Source organism: Furipterus horrens, unplaced genomic scaffold (assembly GCF_987537825.1).
Source record: "Furipterus horrens unplaced genomic scaffold, mFurHor1.1.pri manual_scaffold_4, whole genome shotgun sequence".
In the NCBI taxonomy this organism is placed as follows: Eukaryota; Metazoa; Chordata; class Mammalia; order Chiroptera; family Furipteridae; genus Furipterus; species Furipterus horrens.
This window is the reverse complement of record NW_028327174.1, coordinates 103,839,488-103,857,430: the sequence shown is the minus strand read 5'-3', so window position 1 is coordinate 103,857,430 and position 17,943 is coordinate 103,839,488. Positions and strand designations below refer to the sequence as shown.

General features: G+C 40.1%; 1 protein-coding gene across 2 annotated transcripts; it reads left to right on the top strand.

The window, feature by feature from the left end:
• The first annotated feature begins 1,496 nt into the window (after positions 1-1,496).
• On the top strand, positions 1,497-15,845 carry NUDT4 (nudix hydrolase 4). Of its 2 annotated transcripts, none has more exons than XM_090273890.1 (5): positions 1,497-2,026; positions 11,392-11,502; positions 12,769-12,813; positions 14,834-14,921; positions 15,206-15,845. In XM_090273890.1, exons 1-5 carry the CDS (start codon positions 1,928-1,930, stop codon positions 15,406-15,408), a joined length of 546 nt encoding a protein of 181 aa, XP_090130016.1. In that variant the 5' UTR covers positions 1,497-1,927; the 3' UTR covers positions 15,409-15,845. The 2 variants fall into 2 exon arrangements, with proteins under 2 accessions (XP_090130016.1, XP_090130017.1); XM_090273891.1 differs by having other exon boundaries at positions 1,498-2,026; positions 14,837-14,921.
• Positions 15,846-17,943: the final 2,098 nt, after the last annotated feature.

The window sequence follows — 17,943 nt, the reverse complement described above, 5'->3', positions numbered from 1 at the left end:
AGTTTTTATTTATTGACATTTTAGGAAGCAGAAGGAAGAAAGAGATTTGTTGTTCCACTTATTTATGCATTTATTGGTTGGTTCTTGTACGTGCCCTGACCAGGGATCAAACCCATAACCTTGGCGTATCAAGGACAATGGTCCAACCAACTGAGCTACTCGGTAAGGGCTCTAACTAAATTTTTCTTATTAATAACATCTTATGTTCCTTTAAATGTTCTATTCATGTAAAGCACTTCCAGACCCACTGTGTCCTTGTACTAGATGTTATAAATCATATATCTATTTCAGAGGTAAGAAAAGCTACATATAGCATTTGGTACATGTGGAACCTGAACTCAGGATCTTTTCAGCCACATCCAATGGTCTGGAACCTGAAGCAAGTGGCCCCATGTTCACGCTCACTGGCGTTGTGCTGCTGCTCTTCCTCCCCTCGTGAGTTGGTCCCAAGCATCTTCCTCTTTCCTCCTCAGTGAATTCTGACTTGTGCCTCACCTCATGTAATTACTAAATGGTAAAGACTTGAGTGAACCAACATTCAATCCACTACTATTTATTGAACGTCACCTAGAAACAAGACTTCTGAAGATTTTTAAGGAGAAGCTTAAATCCTGTCACTGAAAAAGACTATGGTGAGATTAATTACTTTATCAGTTGGAACCAATTATCTAAAAAGAACATGTGCCTATTAATCATATTGGAGTCCTTAGCTAGATATGTGTTCTGTCCCTGTTTGTAAGCCTGGAAATAAACTTCAGTGGCTTCTATAAGAAAGCTAAGGCTTAGAAAATGTCTGCAACAAACTTGGTAAGATTCTGATTGTGCCGTGGTAAAACTTCATTTCTTCAATCACTTATTCAACAACAACTCATTTTACAAAGTTGCATCTGCTAGGCTCTGGGTGTAAGCAATTGAGTGCAGCAGTCCTGAACTTATTGAAAGTCAGAGTCCAGAACAGGAAGACAGACCAATGATGCTGCTGAGTTCAAGCTTGAGCTGACTCTTGAAAGAACACAAACGACTCGTCAAGCACTTTTTTAAAAGCGGGGTAATTTTCCTTCTCCCTTTCTTCTGGAAAACAAAAACAATACAAACTCTTAAGTCTTCACCTTTCTAGGCCTTCACTCTTTTCTCTCTCCTCACTTCCCAGGCGAATTCAGGACGCGTCTCCATAGTCACTGCGGAGACTGCAATCACTGCGATGCTTCCTAGCATTTCCGGACCAGGGTGCAACTTTGTTGAGGATACACGTCCTTAGAGCCCCTCTCACGGAGATGGTATTTAAGGTCCTCATGGGGAAACTCGCAAGATTCATAAACTGGGAGAAGCGGGTCTTTCCGTTTCCGGGCATTTTTAGCGGGCAAGGCCATGTCGCGAGCGGCTCGAGCACGCCGCCGACCTGACGCCCCCGGCGGCCGCGGCTCCGACCCCGCCTCCCCTCCCCCGCCGCAACGGTTCCGGCACGCAGGCGCGTTGGCGCGCACAGCACAGTGCGCGCGCGGGGGTGGAGCGTGAGCGGGCCCGCTTAAAGAGGGACGGTGGGGGCAACACTGCTACCCAGTCAGTGCCAGTCTCCGCAACGGAGTCCTGGGGCGAGAGTCTCGAGCCTCGATCCTCGCTTTTCCCGTGGCGCCGGTGACAGGAGGGAGCCGAGGCGAGCGGGCGGCGGGCTCCATGGAGTGCGGCGGATGCCCGGGCAGAGGCGGCGCTTCCTCCCCGGCACACACGCTGCAGTGACCAGCGCTCGCGCCCTGCCCCGCGTCGGAGTGGCAGTCGGCTCCCGGACTGACCGGTTCCTCCCTGCGCCGCCGTCTCGCTTCCCGACACCCGTGCGCCCGAATCGCCCTCGCCCCCACTCCCCGGCGGGGTGGCGGCGGCCGGGCCACCGCAGCGGCGTCTGGAGCAGCAGCGGCAAGAGCCCGCCTCTATGATGAAGTTCAAGCCCAACCAGACGCGGACCTATGACCGCGAAGGCTTCAAGAAGCGGGCGGCGTGCCTGTGCTTCCGGAGCGAGCAGGAGGACGAGGTGAGGGAGGCCGGCGCGCACCGGCCGTCCGCGGGTGCCCCGGAGCAGGCCGGGGCGGGTAGGGGGTGCTTTCCCCAGCTCTTCCCTTTCCCCGCCCGACCCTCGGTCTGGTTGCCGGGCCGGGAAGGATGAGCCAGCCCCCTCCCGTCCGCCCTCTGTCCCTCCCTCCCTCCTTCCTTCCTTCCTTGCGTTCTCTGGGTTGATAGACAAAGGGGCTCGCCTTGCCTAATGTTCTCCAACTGGGACGTCTTGAGGACCGGAGGCCGAGGTGCCTCCTGGCCCCCGGGAAGGCCCCGGTGCCGTGTAGGTCGCGCCTAGTCCATTCACCATCTTAACATGCGAGCCGAGTGTCAAGCCAGAGAAATCTTGAGTGCTAATGGAGGGAGTGCAAATGGCGTGAGGGTTGCAGCTCTAGTCTTTCTGCCTCTTATATTTTCCTTCTGTATTACCACAGTTCGTGGTTTCGTATTCAATCTAGGCTGACTTGTGGAATAGGCAAATAGTCCCCGTGCTTTAAAATAAAACGCATTCTGTCTAGTTCTCTTAGTTCCACTTTTAAGTGGCTCGTTTAATTCACACTTGTCTTAATTATACTTGTTTTTTGTTGTTGTTTTCGTTGTTGGCGGGGGGGACCTCCTTTTAAAGTTTTCTGACTGCAGAAAAACCATCAGTGAAAAGTGGAATAATGCCAGAAGGGTGATGGACTAGAGGTGGGCAGAGTTGCCATTTTCTGACAGTAATCTCCAGTTGTTAGAATATCTATCAAAGCTTCTTTGCTGTGTTTGGTTAGACAGCTGAAGAGGAGCTTTCTTGTTTAAGAGGAAGCAGTCAATCTGTAATTTGTCTGCTTTGAGCTGATAGTAAGGCCCTTGAGGTTTCCCTGGAGAGCAGTTTTTACATATTTTAGTTACATTTACTTAATTTAAAAATGGTTCATTGCTTTAAATTTGCTAAAGGCCGTAACAGTCAATTGGTAGCCAAAGATCTTTTTGCATTGCCACTCTTAAAATGGTTAGACAGCAAAGAAAAGAAAAGAAAAAAACTGAGTTCTACTTCCATAACCAACTGTGTACAATAAAATACCAGGCTATAGCTGGAGATAGGAATTTAATGGCTTACTTATTGCTAGTCCCTGTGGTTAGGATGAGTATGACATAGTGTACACTTAAGTCGTTCTCAGCATGCTAATAAAAATCAAAGTGCTTCAAAATGGTGCTCTTCCAACTCTTTGTTTCGTTTTTATTTTTTGGTAAGAAACCAAGCTTTTTAGAAATGATCAGTGCTCAGTTGGGGATCTTTAAGTGTTAGACCTGCAGTTTTCAGAAGAAATCTGTCTGTGTCAATAAGCTGGGCCTACTTAGGGGAGCTAGAAAATAGAATAGGAAAGGTTTTTAACATTTACAAAGTCACAAAGTTAACAAGCATTAAGTGCATTGTATTTAAAAACAGATTAGAAGGTACTTGAGTGAAAGACCCCATGAGGACAAATCGAACTTTGAATATATATTAAAATATATATATATTTACATATAATTTTTTTACATGTATTTAGATATGTGTAAAATAGCCAAAAGTGATAAAGGATCTTGTCTGAATGCTCACTATTCTGTAATTGTATTCTTAGTTGAGTGCTTACAATGTGCAGGGCACTGCCTGAAGACTTTAAGATTATTTCATTCTCTTAGTGCTCGTTTACAGGTGAGGAGACAGTTGCAGAGCATAAGTACTGATATAATGACATAATAAATGGTAGAGACGGACCTCTGATCCCTGCTCCTGATGCTGGGCTCTTGGCACAGGGCCCAGCCTATGGCAATTGGGCTATTTGCTGAATGAGAGTTTTTGTCAGGCTGAGCTTGGAGGCCTTTCTGAAAGTAGTGACTTTGAAGTCTTGCCATAATGTGAACTTGGAATTCAGGCTTTGTAAAACACAAGATCCCAGGGGAAAATATGGGAAATGGGAGGAAATTGAAATGGTCTGTATTGTGTGAATGGTAAAGCAAAGTCTGAGAATTTCAGAAGTTGCCTTAGCAGATAAACGAGTTCTTTTTGTGCTGCAAATATTTTTTCTACTTTAATAAATGCTCAATCACTAGCCTCTAGTTGAGTCAAGAGACTAGTGCCATTAGATAAAAATAAAGGAGCAGGATTTGGAGAATTTATTAGATAAATAAATCCATTACATAAAACTGTAAATCTGATAACCTCTGAATTGAAAAACTAAATAAATCTGTTGGAGAATATGCTCTGAGGGAAGGCTCTGAATTCTCTGAAACGCACAGCCACTTAACGTCTGCTTTCATACTTCAGGATCATCTTCATTTCTGGAGTTGTATATAGTTGTGGGCTCCTTCTGTTATATGACAATTAGAGAATGAACCCTATTAGTTAGCTTTCCCAGACATCTTGGTGTTGCTATGAATTTTTCCCATTCTGTTGAAATTACATTGCTAGCTTTTGAAGGAGAGGCTACAAACCAGCCTGAACCTACTACCTCTTTAGCTAATAGGTGAGATTTCACTGTGTCGTGCCTACCCCTCCCTGCCCATACTGGGTTACAAACACTTAGATCCTGATTGGAAGATTGAAACGTATGCTTTATTTTAGGATGAAATGTTCATAGAATGTAAATTAAAATAAAATAATAATTGCTGCTTGACCCCAGAAAACTATGCAGTGCAGCGATCTGGCTGTTTCTGTGCTGGAGTTTTCAGTAGCCCTTAGAGTTTGTTCTAATAAGTATATTCTTTGGGAGTGGTTTTATGTGTTTTCCCAAGTATCTTTTTCTGCCTTGTGAGCTAAGTAATAAGTATTAACATTTGTATAGGAAGAAATTGGGCAGCAGAAGTAACCGTCAAGGTCACAGAAGCTGGCATATCATTTTGAGCCCAGGTTCCTTATTTCTAAGTCTATGTTCATTTGGTCATCCTCTCTTCAGCTAGTTACTCCTGTGTGGAACCACCCTAAATTTTGGCAGTGGGGGTTCCAGACAAACCCACAAATAACATGCCCCATAGAGTAGCTGGGACACTGTGCTTATGCAATGAAAGAGGGCATAACATTCACAAAATGTAACACAAAATGGATTTCTTTGAACATATTTGCATGTTTGACAGGGATGCAAAGATTAAAAAGTGTCAGCTCCTAAAGAATATATTCTGTAGCAGGAGGTTAGATAAATGACTGATAAAAAGGGAGAAAAATAAGGTGAAAGTGCCATCAGGTGCTCCAGGGTTAAGAGCCAGTGTGAGTCATTTGGAGTTGGATTTCATTGAGTGGGAAAGGAAGGTCCAAGCATCACAGAGCAGGATTTGGTTGCTGCTGTGGTCTTGTTGGGCTGCAGCTTAGGACAGCATGGGACAAATAATTGTTGAAAAACAGAACACCTCAAATGCAAGTCTGAAGAATTGCTAGGCAAGAAAGGAACTTTTAGCTTTAAACAAGTAATGTTTAGGTTTTAGATATATTAAATTTGAGAATGATCTGGCAGCAAAATAGTAGAAATCTAAAGGGAGAAATAGCAATGACTTGATCCTGGGTGGGATCCAGGTACAGTTGCAAGTGAGAAACGTTGACAAAACAGTCCTAAGAACTGACTTTTTTTTTTTTTTTTTTTAATGAGAAGTCAGTTTATTCAGAGGCACACACATTATATTTGCCTGGGCCATGGCTCTGCAGGGTGAACCACGGAAGGGGAAGGAGGCTCACCCTGCAGCCAAGGCTGACTTCCATTTTGCTTACTGGTCTAAATAGCTTTTAAACTTCCTGAGCCAGGTGCCATATTCTGCAGGATCCCCAATGTATATCCACAAAATGTCTTGAGTTCTGCAAAATCTTGCACTGAAACTGAGGTTTGATGGGAAGAGTCTCAAAACTTACGGAACTCCAAAACCAGAGCTCTAATAAAAACAATTATAATAAGAAAAATTAGTGCAGTTAAATCTCTACTAGCATTTTTAATGCATAGAGTAATCAGGTGGTCCACCTTTTTCAGAAATATATTCTGGGGCTCATATTTCCTCAGAGATTTAAGTCATTGAATACACTTGCTTCAAGTGGAGACCACTTTCATCAAAGTGAAATAAATATCCAAAGGTAGGCTGGATATAATAACTATGGTTGTAACCTATGATCTTTTAAAATGTCTGTGTGCTTAGTGGGTGTTCTAATGCCTATGAAATAGTTAACTGGTAGAAGTAGTTTTACCATTCACGTAATCCTAGTTCATGATAATGGGGGATGAAAGAACAAAGTACCCCAGAACAGCTTCAAAGTAGCTACACTTCACAAAATAAAACTCTTTGTTCTTAGATTTGGGGATCACTTAAGAGGTTCTCTGGATAGCTTTGTTTTTATTGGGAAAGAAGTGGTCATCTGTAGTAGCTAGTTGTTCCCAGAGGCAGGCCTTGGCCAATGGCAGTTTTAAGGGCAGTTTAGGGCCACTTGCTGTAAGGGACTAACTATCCCATCCATGTACCTCCAGCCTCTGAAGGCACAACTGAATTACATAGAATCTGAACACCATTTTTAGTTTACCCACTCTTACATCTCCCCACTGAGAACGATTTGTTGGGAAATGTAGGGTATAGAATCTATAATGCAGATCATTTCAATTCACAAACTCAAGGCTGTTTCCAAGTTGACCACTATCACTACTTATAATGAGAAATACTTCTATTACAAATGTTTAAAACATTAGTATATAAGAAAAAGACAAGTGGGAGAAATGACTTTTTAACATTGCCAGGTAAATGGTGCTTTATTCTGATAATCATCCAGTACATGGAAAGAAGGGTAATAATATCTGATAACGTAGTTAAGAGGAATGCTTATATCAAGGTAGTCAGGTTGGATCAGAGAAGGAGAAATGTCTTCACTTTTCATCACTCTTAACAACATTGGCTTTGGGTTTTGAGTGTGATTCAAGTCTAATTCTGCAATCGGGGCGGTTACTAGCCTCCTTTACATAAATCTTTAGTCTCAGCTCTGACTTATCCAGAACATTGAATGCCTACTTTTATATCTGTCGTCTTGCCACTGAAGAGACAGACTGTTATCCTTTTGGATATATGAGGTCTGTCTGGAAAAAGTGCAGCCATTGTTAATATGAGAACAGTTTTGTGCAACATCACTGTAACCTGGCAGCCAAGGAGAGTGGACTGGGATACGCATGCATGAACAATGATGACTTCCCTGTTCTAGTCAGTGGGGGCAGTAGACGCCATTGAGTGAGCACGTGTACTGTGTAGCCATCGCATTCAAAATGACTGAGCAATTAGAGCAACAAATCTGCATGAAATGCTGCGTTAATTTGAACATTCCTCCACGGAAGCTATTCAGATAATTCAGAAGGCCATAGCTATGGGCAGCTGATAATTGGCAGCATCATCATGACAACACACCCGCTCATGCATTACGTCTCATGCAGTTTGCTGGCAAAACATCAAATCACCCAGGTGACTCAGTCCCACTACAGCCCAGATTTGGTGCCCTGTGACTTTGGCTTTTCCCAAAACTAAAATCACCTTTGAAAGGGAAGAGAGTTCAGACCATTGATGAGATTCAGGAAAATACGATGGGAGCTGGTGGCGACTGGGAGAACTGCGTGGGTCCCAAGGTGCCTGCTTTGAAGGGGACTGAGGCGTCATTGTCCTACATGCAGTGTTTCTTGTATCTTGTATCTTCTTCAATAAATGTCTCTTTTTCATATTACATGGCTGGATACTTCCTGTACAGACCTCATACAAAATAATATATTCAGAAAGGTAGTTGAAAAGGAATTTAAAACCTATCAAAGACCATGTATGGTTCTGTCAGCAGTTGGTGTATCTTTACTGAATAAGCTTTTATAGCCTGTCTTCGTTAGTTCGGTAATACCATTTTCAAAACATTAGTGAACATGCTAAAGTTGTAGTATAGATCCTAGTAGATGGGGAATATTCTAGAAATTTCAGATGGTTTTGGGGGAGGGACTATTGAATAATAATGCTTGGGGATGTGACTCTGTAGGTAGGTTCTTCCACTGTGTTGGAGAGGTTTTAATTGTTCTTGTCTCTGCTTAGGCTACTCAGATTCATTTCTACTGCCTTGGCAGCCCCGTACCACAGTTCTATTCTATCTACTCTTGTCTGTGGAGTATATGCCCCAGTTGCCCTGGCTGGTTTAGCTCAGTGGATTGAGCGTCGGCCTGCGAGCTAAGTGTCGCTGGTTCGATCTTCCAGTCAGGGTACATCAGAGAAGGAAAACTCTGACTCCAAAAAACCTCCGCTGCCTTGCGGCATACCTCTTCAGGGGAAAGGCTAAGGGAGTAAACCCCGACAGAAAATTCGGAGCTGGAGTCCCTAAGGCGGTTTGACGTTGTAGTCAACACCGGCAACTCCTGCGGCGCACCTGAACCCAAGCTGTATCGACTCCGTCTTTCCCTTGGACCCTTCAGCTGCGAAGAGAGGGGGGGTCTGCTGCATGGGCAACAGCAGACCCTCCATATTACCCTGCCCAGGCTCTGTAGCTTCAGCGTCATCACAAGATGTCGATTCAACACGGGAGGAGACAGATACCATGTCACTCCCGAGTCGGACTGCACAGCCGTTCTCGGCGGTGCAGATAGACTCTTAAGAAGCTACACCATCGTCTCTCGAGACGGACGGCTGCCGACGACGACGACGGATATGCCCCAGTTCTTACTCTTTCATTACCATTCTCCCCTTGGCCTCCATTTCACAAAGTGGCCATGATCTCATTTGAACTCCAGATGAAGTATACTGAAGGATGACTAGACAAGTACTTAATGAAACATTCTGGTTTTCAAATCGGTACCATGCCCAAAGTCTCATTGTTATATTTCTTAAGCTAGTAGTTCAGACATTAATCATTTCTGTACATAGTTATTATTTGTGTAATCATCTTGGAATGTCAGTGAACAATAAGTTCTTGGTTTCAGCTAAATCATTTGACCAAAACTTATATAGATCTGTTTTCTTGAGGCTTTCTAAATAATAATTTATGAAGGGGGGAGATGTTGAACCATGTGGGGGTCCATGTCTCTGACTTTGGGAGAGGCTTAAATTGGAAGCTTCAGTATTAGTTCAGAAAGGCAGGTGCAGACTACACTAATGGGCTTTTCAACATCATTAACCTTATGTAATTTAGCTTTATCTTGGACAAAAGGAGACTATAACAGTCATCAACCTAGATACATGACACTGAATTTTTTTTTCAGGGCTCAAACATTAGGAGTATCTATGGTTTTGGAACTGCCTATTTAGTAAGTGAAGACGTACTTTTCCGGTGGGTAGCTATTATGAAGGTCGTCAAGGAAGTTGCTTAGAGAGCACAGAATTGTGTAGTAAGAATTTCATCTAGGCAGAATATCCTTAACCCACACCTAGAGACCAGGAAAAGAGTCCTCCATCTCTGTGGTCAGGACCCGTAGTTACCATTTAACTTTTCCTTTGTTGCTTGTGTGCCTTAAACATTTTTCTTTTAACTTAAACTTTTCATTCATTTGTCAGTCTTGATATAGGCCTGACACCTTTGAATACCATAGATTTTTGGCTAGATTTGCTTATTCTGACTCTTTAGTTTCCAGTTTTGATATGTAAGCCCTATTTGCTAATACTTAAAGCTTAAGTTTAATACCTTATATTTTATTTCACCAAAATTGCTGTATATGAACTTGGTGGTACCCCCCATGTCAGCCATTAGTATTTTAGCTAAGTTTTGGTCAACCATTGTGTTAAGTTACAATACTTTCTCTGGATTTGCCACTGTTCTATCAGTTATTTACTTGAAGGAGTGATGCTGGTGGGAGCAATAGAGTCCCTGTCCAGATCAAGAATGAGAGAAACAATGTTCAGACCCCTTGAGCATTGCTCTGTGATGCTCTGATGTGTCTATAGGCAAAGGTGTCTGCTTTTTTCAGACAGGTAATGTGCCTGTATAGGTATTACCATATCTTCCACTTCAACATTTGAGAGGTTTTGGGGAAAACTGGGAGTTGCTGAACTACTGTCAGCCTGGAACTTTCCAAGGAGGGAAGGTTGCGTTCCTGGCAGCTTACTCAGGTAGAAGGTGGATCCTGTGCTGTCTGTGAGCTCCTCAGGCCACAAGTTCCTCTGACTGTAGGGAGGGAGCTGGGCAGGTAGAACTACGGGCCTGCATGTCAAAAAGTCAGGACCCACACTGGGGATTAGACTTTGCTCTGAATTGATTAATTTCTGATGAGAACTGTTTACATTTACTCAAAGGCAATATACTAAGGTAGTTTTACAAAAACATTTTTGTTCATGTTGGTTAAGACACCTGTTATCTTAATAAACATCATTTAGTTATTTATCATAGACCTTTTTTTTTTTAACTTGGGTGAATTTCAGCCTAACCTACCCCATATATTTTCATCTATAGGATGGATATGTAATACTTGTTTTGGGTACTGTTAAAACAGTGAGCCTCTAGGATACTCTGTGATAACAGTTTTTTTTTTTTAACGTGTTTGCACATTTTGAGATTAATGCTTTTCTTGATTGGAGTCTGTAGACTTCCTGTAAAGGACCAGATAATATTTTAGGCTTTGTGGGCCATATAGTCTGTCACTACTACTCAACTCTAGTTGTAGCACAAAAACATAGACAGTATGTGAGAAATGAATGAGTGTGACTGGATTCTTATAAAATTGAACACTGAATTTTGGAATTCATATAATTTTAAAATATAAAAGTCATTTTTAGCTCATAGACTGTACAAAAAAAGGCAGTAGGCCATAGCTTGACAACCCTTTGCTAGCCCATATATTAAATATGCATGTTACCAATATGGAGCAACTTTTGCTAATTTACATAGGTTTAGAAAATGAAGGGTGCCTCTTTCCATCTATTCCTTTCTCACAGTATCTGTTATCTTCTAAGTGTTCTTACATTTTATAGATGAAGGAGCAGGGTGACCTGCCTATGGTTGCATATTCTTAAATTTGGAATAATAAAATTCTGTAACTAAAGAGTAATGGATCGATCACAAACCTCATTGCATACAGTTTTGGGGCTAATAAATCAAGTCTCTGCTTTTATTCTGTTAATATCTAAGAATTGAAGAGAATTTTACTAAATGAATGTGGGAGTTCAAATGATTTAACTAGGTAAAAATTATTTAGTTATGAGATCATGTCATTGTTGAATTCTGAAATCACACAGTGTTAACAAAGGCTGTCACCTGCTTTCTTTGTGGTATACTGTGTGCTCCCAATAATTTTAATGACATTTAAAAGTGGGTTAATGTAGAGGGGATTTACTGTCTTGTAAAGGATTGAGAATGTTGCGCACGTGGATAGTGCTTCTTACGCTCGGAGTATATGGTTATGGTGGGTCTTGCAGGTACTATTGGTGAGCAGCAGCCGGTACCCAGACCAATGGATTGTCCCAGGAGGAGGAATGGAGCCTGAGGAGGAACCTGGAGGTGCTGCTGTGAGGGAGGTGTATGAAGAGGTGAGGGAACAGTCATTTGTATTTTCTTCTTTCATACAGACTGTATTTTGGGATTTTACAGGACAATTTCTGGTTCATAAACAAGGCATTTGTTACATACACCGAGGAGAAAGCAGGAAAGCAGGTCACATGCGTGATTTTTGTTGTTGCCTAATTTAACATTTTTAAGCACATCACTATAGCATTTTACTAAGCAGATATTTTTTCTACTTGGTAAAATAGAGCGAAAATCAATGTGGAAGTTGCCCAGAACTGTACAACCTGGGATTGCATAACAGACAGTAAGTCTAATCAGTGATGGTCTATAACATGATGGCCTTGCCCAGAGCATGGCTAGTATTTCACTGAGCAAGAACTTAAGAGACCTTAATCATGTACTGTGATTCTTTTTCAAATGAATAAGAAACAAACTGCTTTTATTTTACTTTTGTCTGAAACTTCAATAAAATGTGGTGTGTGCACACATGCACAAAAGCACACATGGCCTGCTTGTGTTCTTACACCTGATGATATATAGCTTTCTTTTACTCAGGCAAAACAGCACAGATTAAGTACCACAAAGTTACTGAACAGCAGTTAGGGTATAAATGGAAAATGAATGTTAAAGTTCTTATTGGGCCTTGGTGTGTAGTCGGAGAGGTTTCACAGAGATGGATCTTGAAAAACGGGTGGCTTCATGAGGGAAGAACACATCTGAAATAGAGAAGACAAGCATGTACCAGTTGGTGTAGTTCACAATATGGATTTGAATGGGGGGGCACCCTGAAGTTCTAGTCATTCTTTTACTAGGTAAGCATAATGATGACCTCTGCAGTAGAAGGTTAGCAAATGGAAATTGTACCTCCAGAGGCATGTGGATAAAGGAATGTAGGCCTTCTAATAAGAAGGAGTAAAGTATTTATTTATTGTTCATAGAGAAAGGTCTGTTCTCACTCAGGAAGTTTGTTCGAATTTTGTAGAAAGTTAATTTTTGGTCAGTCCTTGCCATTTCTTATAAAATAAATGACAGTAAATATGATAACAGGAAATTGCATATGGAGCAAATGAATTCATCTGTTGCAGCAAAGCACAGGTCATGAATCTTAGCACAGCCCTTGCTCCCCTTCCCCCCACTTCCCCCCCAAAGAAAAGACACAGAAGGCAGGCTTAGTGTGGAAGGGTCTGTTGTATTTGGATTCAAAAGTTGAAATAGTAGCCAGAGAGTAATTTTGATATCAGTTTTGTTATGAAAAGTTAAAATGTTTGCATTTTATCTTTTTTCAATAGGCTGGAGTCAAAGGAAAATTAGGCAGACTCCTGGGTATATTTGAGGTGAGTTACAAAACTAATCCTTGATTTGCTGAACCACTTCTATCCCAGTCAGGGCACATGCCAGGGTTATGGGTTCGGTCCCTGGACAGGGCACATATGAGAAGCAACAGATCAATATTTCTCTCTCACATCGATGTTTCTCTCCCTCTTTCTCCTTCCCTTCTCTCTCTAAAAATAAAATCTTTAATAAAAAAAGAATTAGGAGGGAGGAAAATAAAAACTCCTTAACTTTCCTGTACTATCAGTTATATACAGCATTATTATGGCAATAAATTACTTCTGTATGACAATACAGTGGAGTTGATTGGAGAAAGGCTTATCTCTGTGTTCATTGTATACTGCTCAGGCGTAGACTTTTTAGGAAGTACAATATATACAGTATCACCTAAGAGCTTGTCTCTTGTGGATACTGTCTGGAAATGTACCCTTACCTTCAGCACATAACATTAGATAATATACATAATGACTATCTCAAAAGGGATGTGTGAGGATGCAAAGCCCAGATATATAGAATAGATGCTAAAAGCATAGAATTCTTGTCTGTAAAATCCCTTATTACTGGATGCAGAATGGAATTTGTAGAGAGGGAATTTTTTTTTTCTTTAAGCATTTTTACAGGAATTTAGAAGTTTTGATTGTATAGCACTTGGTAGAATTGATTCCCAGAATACAGTAATTAAGAGTAAAGTTTTTTGTTTTTTTTTTTAAGTAAAATTCTTAAGATACTATTCATACTTCCCCAGAGTTCAGCACTTGCTTTACCCAGGTAAATAGCACCATCTCCTGGTTAAACTTAAAAAACACTGAGTTTTCTGTAATTCTGAGTAGCCATGGTACAAATAGCACATTTATCAGTATGCTGACAGTAGTTTTGATGAAAATTTCTCACTTTATAAAGAAAAGCTTATATAACATGGTAAGGTAATAGTATTAAATGCTTTTACTATTTAATATTTTGGAGTGCTATTTAAACTGTAGAATTTGAAAAAACTGGTAATCAATGTAACTTTACCCTTAGAACATATAAAATTAGAATTGTCTTACTCGCTCACCCTGATTTCAATGCATTTGTGAACATAGCATAATAAAAGTATTGCCTTGCCAGGCGTAGAGATAACGAATTCTTAAAAATAAGGAACAGTAATATTTCTTATTCCTTCCCAAAAACATAATACACTGTTTAAATGAGTGGATTACTCAGGTTATTTGTGGTAGGAAGAATTAGGGCAATTATCTGTAGTCTTAGACTACAGCAGACAAGGCTAACTTTGAGGTGAAGGGAGCCCCTTTAACTTAACGTCAGCTTGTGTTTAAGACTAGACACTAGACAAGACTAGGTGGCAATTTTAATATGGGTAAAATTGAGTTTGAATACAGGACTAAATATAATGTTCTATAATTGGATTAACCCAGGTATTCTCAACCTTGGCTGTGCATAGTTCATTTGGAAGCTTTTAAAATATCAATACTGAGACAATACCTGAACCAGTGTCTCAAAAAACCATTCACCCCGGGTGATGTAAGGGATGACCAAAGTTGAGAAGCCCTAGTCTAGGTTAGTAGCTAGGCTCTGCTATGTGTGTGTCTTGTAAACCTGTAAGGGGAATGTTCTGAACTAACGGTGGACTGCTCTACAGGTGCCTGAGGAAAGCAGTTTTCCATACTATTGAAAAGCTATCAGGATTAGCCTCAGGGAAGAGGACCATGGAAATGACAGGAATGCAGTTCCTTTAATACAGATCCCATCCCAATCTTAAGATTTTCTTTATGACAATTACTTATCTGATGTGATGGACAGAAATTAGAGTGCTTAAAGTTTAGTGTTGGGAGCTAGCATCACCATTTTAAATATTTTGTCTTACATAAACTCACTTCTGTGCTGGATTATATGACTGAGTATATTTGCCTACGTTACCTCATAGGTTATGCTAATCAGCAGTATGTTACAACTGAATTTTTCCCCTCAAAAATATGTACACGGCTAGCTCCTCTAGATTAAAATGCTTTTTTTATATTCAAGCAGAACCAAGACCGAAAGCACAGAACATATGTTTATGTTCTTACTGTCACTGAAATATTAGAAGATTGGGAAGATTCTGTAAATATAGGTAAGTTTCCTTTCCTTTTGCTATCTGAATTCTCTTAGTTCAAATAGTGCATACTTAACATCCAATTTTCATCTTAAATTATTTTTTGTTACCTGTCTTTTAGAGAGGGAAAGATAATATATATATCTCCGCATTTGTATTATTTCAAAATTCTTCAACATTATTGTTGTCTAAGCTATTCCAAAAAGTGGTCATTATTTGTGAGGGAAGAGTGAGGGGAGGTATGGCTTACTTTCTAAACGTGACTTTATTGTACAGTGATCAGTGTCATTCCTATTTTGTAGGAAGGAAGAGAGAGTGGTTCAAAGTAGAAGATGCCATCAAAGTTCTCCAGTGTCATAAGCCTGTACATGCCGAGTATCTGGAAAAACTAAAGCTGGGTTGTTCTCCGTCCAATGGAAATTCCACAGTCCCTCCTCTTCCAGATAATAACACATTGTTTGTAACTGCTGCACAGACCTCTGGCTTGCCATCTAGTATAAGATAGAAAGGAAGGTCCTCCCACCATGTGCAATTTCATGGGGAGAGGATTCTTTATTTTCCTTGGCAAACATCTGAATGACGCTTGCAAACTGTCTGAATATGCCACGCAAGGTTTTCAAACAATTTGCATGTTTTTCAGATGCTTTCAAATCTTTTTTTTATAGTGTAAAATATTTTAATAAGCCAAAGCCATGTGGAATTTTTTTTAGATGCCTTAACTGTGCCCCGACCCCATCTCACCCTCCTATTATTTTGGTTGTCATTTTTTCAGTTCTTCGTCCATTTGATGTCAGTCTGTGGTTTCTGTCAGATCACCTTACTGTATGTTTACCTACCCCCAAATTATTTTCTCATTCACAGCATTAATGTAGTCAACAAATCCTTCTGTTGTGGGACTTTACAAGAATTATTCTTGATATTAAAGAAATCTGTCCATTTGAACTTGTTTCATAAGGTCACAATTTTATTTCATAAATTCTGTATTTGGACTATTTCTGTATGGTCCAATAACTTTTGACAAAGCACCTCATTTGCTATTTTCAGGAATTTGTAAACTCATTTGTCTCCATTTTCACAACTGGTATTATGTCACTAGCATAATTCCCCTATTCCTCAGTAGCCCTTTAACACAAAACTTTAGCTCTGTAGAGTTGGTGAGTTTTAGGGAGGTATTGTAAGCAAAACACATGTAGCAAATACATCATCTTATCCTGAAAAGTATACCCAGCTGACAATTCCATTTATCCATGATATTTCTTTACACAATACCTGAGAACCAAATTTCCCTCAATGTAAATTGCTTTCTAAAAATACATTTCCAATTTTTGAATTTATTGACCCCTCTTCAGTTAAACTTGCTAGTTACCAATAACCACACCTGGGTTTGGAGTCTATAACCTCGAATGCCAGTCAGTGATGACTGCTGCACCATGAAAATGGCCTTCCTGCTGTTCAGCTGTTGCAGACTTAAGATTGTTCGGGCACCTGTAGAATGTCTCATCTCTTATAGATTGTTGATGGGTACTGTTTATCATATAATGAACTTTTGGGGCACTGGAATATACCTGAACTAAGAATTACTGTCTTTATATGTATTAAAATCAAGAATCCTATCTAAAATACATAGGTACCTTATCTGAAACTCCTGTACTTCCCCAAACAGACCAGAAATGAGATAAGAGGGGAAACCTTTGAATAAGATGTGGGGTGGGGAATGAGGGAGAGATTCTTCTGTGTGTAGACATTAACCTTTTGTAAATATTGTAACTGGTGAATATAAAGTAGAAAATAAGTATAGTTATACATTTGTTCTACAAATTGTTAGCCTTTAAAAATATAATTGCTGCTAAAAATAGAGTGCTGTTACACTTAAGGAACATTGGTGCCACTTTCAAAAATGAGATCTTGTGCCATAAATGCAACTGAACTAGATATAAACATTAGTCCACAAGTTAATGCTGTCAAAGGAATGAGTAATTTAACCAATGACATTTCATTCTAAATTATGTAGTGTGGTCAAACATGATCATCCAGAATTTTTATATTTTTCTTTGTACAAAGGTTATGTGTTCTGGGTGTTTTTTAAAAAAGAAAAATTTTAAATCCAACAGAATGACACTTTCTATCAGTCTTCAATGGACTAAGATTTTTGTTCTCAGTAATCTCTGAAGTTTCTTTAAATTACATACTTTATAGCAGAGAAACTGGATTGTTTCTGTATATAGGACTGTCTCCACCTGAAATGCTGTCACAAGTACTTGGGGGGGCTATCTTGTACATGACAGTCTTCAAGTGAACAATGCATGAACCTATTTTATAAACTCTTAGACTATGTATTTGACCTGTAAAATATGTACAGTATTAATGTCAACCATCTCTTACAAGTGAGCCTATAAATATTGTTGTATGATTTTCCTTGGTCAGAAACATTTGAATGAAGTAGCACCACTCAAGTCGGGATTTCTTCAGTGCCATTTAGCAAACCAACTGTCTTTAGTCTATGCAACAGTGGAAATTTGCATAATGCATCAGAATATTTAAAGTTGTTACAATTTAAATTTCAAACAAGGGGTTCTTCACTATTCTTCTGAAACTCAGTCTTAACTAAATTAGAGGAAGGGCCTTAAGGATTTCTGTTCAGAGAATAAGGCTACATGTTCAGGCTTAACATTTCGATTTACTACAGATAACAAAGTGTCTACTATCTCAGCCCTCCAAAGATTACAGTGTTGGGACTGTCATTTGTGCTCTGTGGGGTTGCTGGATAAATTTGAACAGCTAAAATTTCAGTCCCATGTGCCTCTTAAGTAAAATAACAAGTTTGTAAATTGACTTGCAGACACAAAGTAGCAACTATCCTGCATGTTGTTGGTATTTTTCTTTTTTTTTTTTTGTAAACAGTTGAAAATTTCAAACCAGACACATGCCATTTAGTTTTTCAGTGTTGATTTGACAGTTGTATAGAGCAGCAAAACTGAAGGGGTGGTGGTAATTGTTGTATACACTTAGAATTGCTTTGCATGGTCTCATTTGAGGTAAT